This window comes from Muscardinus avellanarius (genome assembly GCF_963383645.1).
Source record: "Muscardinus avellanarius genome assembly, chromosome: 10".
In the NCBI taxonomy this organism is placed as follows: domain Eukaryota; kingdom Metazoa; phylum Chordata; class Mammalia; order Rodentia; family Gliridae; genus Muscardinus; species Muscardinus avellanarius.
Window position 1 is genome coordinate 74965247 of NC_137796.1, and position 7285 is coordinate 74972531.

General features: G+C 48.6%; 1 protein-coding gene across 1 annotated transcript; it reads right to left on the reverse strand.

Annotated features, from left to right (window-relative positions):
* Positions 1-571: 571 nt before the first annotated feature.
* LOC308268718 (speedy protein E4-like) lies at positions 572-4514 on the reverse strand (the record flags this gene model as incomplete). Its single annotated transcript, XM_080703822.1, has 6 exons — positions 572-655; positions 824-992; positions 1887-1972; positions 2509-2567; positions 3401-3490; positions 4406-4514. 6 exons carry the CDS (start codon positions 4512-4514, stop codon positions 572-574), a joined length of 597 nt encoding a protein of 198 aa, XP_080559948.1.
* Positions 4515-7285: the final 2771 nt, after the last annotated feature.

A 7285-nucleotide genomic window follows, 5' to 3' on the forward strand; every position in this document is an offset into this window, starting at 1 on the left:
GTAAACAAATAACATTTGTGATAATACTAAAGTTTTATAATTTTATGTTTTAAAAGTAATTCCCTCCCAATCAAAGCCTTTACATGTCCCGTTCCAGTGGTCCTAGACTGTGGGGGGGGGAGAAGAACCTCCATTGTGACCCCTTTGATGTTTCGCTGAAAATGTTCATCACTCCGGGGTCCAGCAATCTGGAGGAAAAGAGAGGAGTTGTCAGAACTTGTGAATGTCATTCTCTAGACATGAAGATGAGGTGTGTTTTCTAAGTCAAGTCTAACTAGAGTTTTGACCAGCTTACGAATTCAAATTATACTCGAACCCTTCATTCTTAAGCCCAGTCCTAAACCATTACAGTTTTGACTCTCACAGTTTACTGACCTCCTACTCCAAAAACTTTTAATATATCTAATATAAGGCCCAGAGCTCTGGGCTATCACAAGGAAAACAGGTGATTCCACTGGTGGAGGAGAGCATACTTAAGAGCATGGAGCCTTGGACTCCACACCTTGGTCCTCTCTAGCTATTCCACATCTGCCTTCTAGCCGTGTTCCTACCTTCCATTGGGCCGATGACCTCAGGCCTCCATGGCCCCTGGAGATCCATGAAGGAGGGTGCGATCCCGGCTCCACACCCACAGCCCTGGATTATAAGCTTGGATCTGCAAAGAAAACCGGCCCCGGCAAAGACGACGGCTGTCCAGGAAGACCCTGCGTTCCCGTGCAGCCTCCAGTTCTTGCTCATGCCCTGATCCCACCAGCCACCCCCATGCTCCCCTGCCTCTCCAACCCAGCCACCCCTCCATCCCACAAGGCCCCACAGGCCCCACCTCCTCACACTCCTCCAGAGAAACACGAGTATTCCAGCGCATGGAACGGAGGAGTTGGTAGCGCAGTCTGTGGAACAAGGGACGCTGGGCATAGCTCTTCCCATAGAGGAAGGAAAACATGTCCTCTTTTGGTGCCTGGTTGTCCTCCTCCATGTCACTGGCGATGTAGCTGGAGGAGGGAATCGGGTTCCTCATTATGGTCGAGGATGTGTACTTGGGGTCAGTTTCCCAGAAAGGAAGCCAGGCAAGGAGCAGTTTTATGGAGTTTTATCATAGGGAGAGCGGAAGCCAAACCCAAGAACGCCAGCCTCGCTCTAGAAGGTGAGAAGCAATGCAGTTGCTCAGGAGGCCTGTGAGGTAGCTGCACCCTCGTGGAGAAGGATTGTCAGTTCATGTAAGCCACCAGTTTGAGGAAAGACTTGTAGGAAAGACCAGGAGGGAGCCTTTGCCAGTAGATCTGTGCAGTGTGAGGAGGGCCTAATCGGGCATCTGTCTTGGGAATGGAGAAGCCCAGAAAACACAGCGATCAATACTGATGCAGGGTAGAGAGAGCACCAGCAGCACCTGCATGTCCAGTCTGTTTACCAGATACGAGCTGTCTCGATGTCTTTCCTCCTTTCCTCTGAGAGCTAGGATGGGAGGCAGGTTATATTTCCTTTTGTTTAGTGCACACCTTCTTTTTAATTGACATTAAGGTTCTTAGTGTGTTTGTTCTAGTAGAAGTTCAAGAACACTGTACTATAATGGGATTGTTTTTACTAACCAAAGCCAACAGTATAAAGGGGGTAAAGAGATAGATGAAGTGGTGCACACATGTAACCTCAGCAACTGAGAGGCGGAGCGAGGAGGATCGTAGATGGAGGCCAGCTTCAGCAACTTTTCAAAACCCTGTTTCAAAATATAAAATAAAAAGGGCAGGGGTATGGCTCAGAGCTAGAATGTTCCTGGGTTTATTCCCCAGTGCTACCAAAATAGAAGACAGGTAAAAGGCAGGAGTCCCGCCTCTCCCTCCTGACCTCCCAGGTATTGAATATTGACTGACTGGTTGAGGCCCAATACTCACAGAGCCAGAAAGAAATGTATTCGTCGGTACTGCCAGGAGAAGAGGCCAGCGCGGCTAAAATAAGCTATGACCATAGACAGGAGGTACTGGTGGAGAGAGGAACACAATAAAGAGAGGTCATACCCTGGAAGAGGAGAAAGGAAGGGAGAGAGGGAAGGGAGGCTGGGCAGGGAACGTAGCTCCGAAGAGACCTATGGGTGGCTTGCTTTTTTGGGGAAAGGGCCAGGGAGTCAGAAAAGTCAAGGCAAGGGGCGTCCATGCAGCACCCCAATGGCCAGCTACACAGGGTCTTTTGAGGGAGTTCTTTTTCGATGGCGGGATCAGGAGGTTGTTTGGTCAGATATAGCAAAGAGCTACCTCCTCAATGAGATGAGGCAGCTGGGACGTCAGGGGCAATTGGCAAAGAGGACATGGATGGCCTAGGGCTCAGATCCCAAGGATCCCAAGTAGAGGCAGGGTGCCTCGTCTCCTCTACAAGAAACTACCAGTCCCACGAAGGGACAACCTGACAAGTCACAAAGGGGCCAGGACCTCAAGAATGTCAGTCTGGAGCTGCCTGGAGGGAGAGCGGAGGGGAGGGGTTGGCAAGCCCCTGGACCCTGTTCAGTGTACACCAGCTCACCTTGTCCGAAACCCTCAGCTTCTTGTCCCAGGCCAAGAATCTTTTGACGACGGGATCCTCTGTGAACAGAGCACAGGTGGGGCTGGGAGCCTGCATGGGGTTGCCCTGAGAGCAAGAGAGCAGGGAGGAGCCCTCCTTGCCCTGGAGAAGTTGAGCCCAGATGGGAAGAGGACAGACAGAATACGCACCAGGCGAGGGACAGTGGCAGTGTGCTGAGACTCCAGGCAGGAGCAAGTGACTGAGGGCTTGAGTGTCACCCCACATCCCCTTGATTAAGACCTTCAAATGAACCCTGTAGACCCTTCATTGTCCGGAAAAGCAGCCCCTCGGGAATCAGGTGGTAACTCAGATACTAATTGGGTCATTTCCTCATTGGATAGTCACTTCAGGGTGTGGACATGACCCTGTAAACCCCCCTCCCATCCAGGGATAAAGACACTGAAAGCCGGGCGTGGTGGCGCACGCTTGTAATCCCCGCGCTTGGGAGGTGGAAACAGGAGGATTGCACAGGTTCAAAGCCAGCCTCGCCGGCTTAAGAGACCCTGTTTCCAAATTTAAAAAATATAAAATAGGTCTGGGAGTGTAGCCCGGAGGTAGAAGGGTTCCATCCCCAGTACCATTAAAAAAAAAAAAAAAAGACACTGAGATCCAGAGAAGTCAGCAGGAGCTCAGTATCAGAGGACAGGGTTAGAAGCAAGCTTGTAACCCCAAGTGGGGACCTTTCTCAAGTCTAGTCTGGCTCTCTGTCATCTGTCTCCAAAGAGCAATGGATCCTGAGTCCTCCATCACAGAGAACTCTGAGCTAGCAGGGCATGTGTTCCCCTGGAACAGTGAAGTGATTGTTAGTTTCTAGAAACAGGATTAGAGGGAACAATCCAGGGCCTTTCCCTACCAAGCAGCCTGGTGAAGACCTCGTGGTGCTCAGGGAGCACGGAGGACACTCGCTTTCTCTTTAGTGTCATCTTGAGGCCATGCTGTGTGTCTACAGTCCAGGAGGGATGCTGAGGCTCAGGGCCCAGATCCGGTGCCTCCTGCTCCAGCTCCTTCTTTAATTCAGAAGAGCACTCTCTCTTTCTCTTCTGTGCCTGGGACTGAGATCCAAGTCTGGGTTCTGCCCCTGGGGCTAAACCAGCCCATCCTGGCTGTTCTTCCTCAGAATCTGTGGCCCATTCCCTGTCCTCCTTCTGAGCTGGGAGCTGAAGTGGGGAATTGGGTCCTATCCTCAGGCATGAGCCAGCCAATCCTGGCAGCTCCTCCTGAGAATCTGAAGACCACTCCCAGTGTCTTGTCTCTCTGTAGTATTGAGGTGAGCAGCTGGCATCTCCCCAGGGAATTAGATCAAAAATACCCGGCAGATCCTCCTCCAGGTCCTCCTCAGAATCTGATGACCAATTCCTCTTCCAGACTTGAAGTGGGTGACTGCTTTCTATGATTGGAGCTGAGTAAAGAAATCTGAGTGAAGCCACTGTCTTTGGAATTCAGCCTTTGACCATCTAAGCCCTAGCCACTTCTGTCCCCAAAACTCAAACCTCTTCAACCATCGCCATCCCCTAAGCCACACTCTTCCATCTTTCCCCTCTGCAAGAGTAATTTGCCCTGATTCTCCTTGCCAGTGGCCCATCTCCCTCTTCATCTAAACTCTTCCTCATTATAGACCCTTTCTCCTATCATTGGTGGGGGCTCTGTTTGAGTCCCCTCTTTCTGTTTTCTGTCCTTCAATCTCATCTCGCCACCTGATTTCTTCTCATATAGGTTTTCTGTCTACCTGAATATCCCGGTTCCCCTGTCTGGTCCTCTCCTCCAGTGCCTGGCGTCCTGTGGCCCTCCTTCCCACCTCTCTACCCCTCTCTCCTTACTAGTCACCCTTGGAAATCTCTTCTGGCTCCAGTCCCCTCACCTGATGGCCCTGGGATCTTGTCATCCACCTCCACCTCCAGGCAGTACCCTGAGGAGCTAGGCTGGGGACTCTGGGCCTCAGACTGGGAGGATGGTTGACTAGTGGCCATGAGTTCTCCCAGTCTCTTTCTTCCCTTCCACAAATCTGAGATTCTGATCTCTCCAAAGCCTTCTCCTGCGATCTTGTTGATCCCAAGCCCGTGTCTCTTGTCCAAACCGGGGAGAGTGGGCAGTAGAGAAGAGCTCTGAGAAGAAGCCGTTGCCCACTGCCCTGCTGAGCACCCACAGAATTCAGCCCCTGCCAATCAGGAGGACTGGAACCCTCTGATGTCAGCGACATTCCAGCCTAACAACCAGTTTGAAGGAAAACAAGTAACTGCCAGATTGATGTGTTCACTTATGCTGGAGCCCTGGGGGAGGTGGCATCTCCTGCCACTGACCCAAATATGTCCACCATCCCAAACTCCTCATGGTCTCCAGCTCCCTCTTTCCCTTCTCTCCAGTGTTCTCTCCATTTTCATCTTGCAATATGTTTTATTCTTCTTCCCATTGTGCATTTCCATTTGAGAGATCAGTCTGACAGGAGAGGGAGGAGACTGGTAAAGAAACTTAAGGAGAGCAGAAATAAGACCTCACCAGAGAGCAATAAACATGCACAAAGACCCCAGGTACCTCAACTTGAGAGGTGGAAAGATAAATGAAAACACTTGACTTGGCAGAGATCTTCTGCTGAATGTCCCTGGCCCTCACTGTTTTCAGGAATCTGTGCTGGGGCACATCCTTTACTCCTAGGCATTTTTGAGTTCCGGAGACCTCTTGAGGAAATTCTACACATGCTCTCACACTGTTGAAATAGTGTCTTCATTTTCAGAAAGCCTATGGTTCACCTAACGTCTTCCTCTTAATTCCACTTAATCTCTAGTCTACATAGAAAATTGTGGACACTGGTATTGCTCCAGACCCAGACATCTCACTATCACTTGCATACCATATGAAGGAAATATCACATGTATAAAAAGAGTAAATGGAAAAAAATATCCTGTTCAAACCAGCTCATGGTCTGTCCTGAGAAAGTGGGAGGGTCAGGGGATGGTGTATAATGCAGAAAGGATTCATCTCTTGGTGCATGATGGACTCAGGTCTCTGCTCTACTTGGTCAGCCAAGTCACACTTTCTTTGTTCTGTTTCAAAACTGTGGTTAGTCGGGCGTGGTGGTGCACGCTTGTAATCCCCGCGCTTGGGAGGTGGAGACAGGAGGATCACACAGGTTCGAAGCCAGCTGCGCTGGTTTAAGAGACCCTGTTTCCAAATATAAAAAAGCAAGCCGGGCGTGGTGGCGCACGCTTGTAATACCCGCAATTGGGAGGCTGAGACAGGAGGATCACGCAGGTTCGAAGCCAGCCTCATCTGGCTTAAGAGACCCTGTTTCCAAATAAAATATAAAATAGGTCTGGGAGTGTAGCCTGGAGGTAGAAGGCCCCTGGGTTCCATCCTCAGTACCACCCACCCCCCCAAAAAATATATAAAAGCATAAAATAGGTCTGGGAGTGTAGCCCGGAGGTAGAAGGGCTTCCAGGAGGAACCCCAGTGCCATCAAAAAACAAACAAACAAAACAAAACAAAAAACTGTGGTTAAACATACAAAATATTTGCCACTTTAACCATTTTAAAATGTATAAGTGCCGGGCGTGGTGGCGCACGCTTGTAATCCCCGCGTTTGGGAGGCAGAGACAGGAGGATTGCGCAGGTTCGAAAACAGCTTCTCTGGCTTAAGAGACCTTGTTTCCAAATAAAAAAATATAAAAATAGGTCTGGGAGAGTAACCTGGAGAATGGGTTTCTAGGAACCCCAGTGCCACCAAAATAAATAAATAAATAAATAAACAAATAAATAAATAAAGTGTATAAGTTAATGGCCATAAGTCTTGCTTAACAATAGTGTTTTATCCTGAGAAATGTGTCCTTAGTCAATTTATTCACTGTCCAAACAACACAGAGTGTACTTACACCAACCAAGGTGGCTATGACATTAGTAGGTGACATAATCCTATGGAACTATTTTGTATAAGTGATCTGTTAGTTCATAGTTAGTGAAATGACATGACTGTACATTTCCCTTATACAGCCATTACTACCATCCATCTCCAGAACCTCTCATCTTTCTTAGCAGGAACTCTGCCCTCTTGAAAGCTAACTCCTCACATCCCCTTCCACAGCTCCTGGTAACCACCATTCTATTTTCCATCTCTCTGAGTGGGACAATTCTATGTCCCTCATTTGACTTTCATGCCGTAGAATCATACAGTATTTGTTCTGTGTGTCTGTTTCATTCCCTGAAATGTCTTCAAGGTCCTACATTATTGGAGGCTGTGTGAGAATTTTCTTCTGTTTTAGGGCTGCATAATAGTGCAACATATGATTGGACTATATCTTTTTTCATCTATTTGTCTATCAGTGGACGTCGGGCTTGCTTCCAAATTTGGGCCAGAAGTCTTGCTTTTGATCCATTCTTGGCACTTAGTAATGAGAAGTACATCAACTGTTATTCATGCTGTGCTTGAAATTTTATATTTTTTTATCTCTGACATGATTTTAATAAACCCAGGCCAAGTGAGAGCAAAGTTTGTTCCTCCAATGAGCAGGGAGTGAGTGTCCAGCTCATTCACAGTCTTGGAGTTTCAGAGTTTGATGAGGTCATAGAGATCTTCTGAACCACCTGTGAGTTCAGATGCAGCTTCCCCTGGGCCCCAGAATACTACTACTACTATTCTCCTTCTCCTTCTCCTTCTCCTTCTCCTTCTTCTTCTCTTCTCTTTTTTTTTTAGTACTGGGGATAGAAGCCAGGGGCATTGTACCTCCAAGCTACACTCCCAGCCATATAT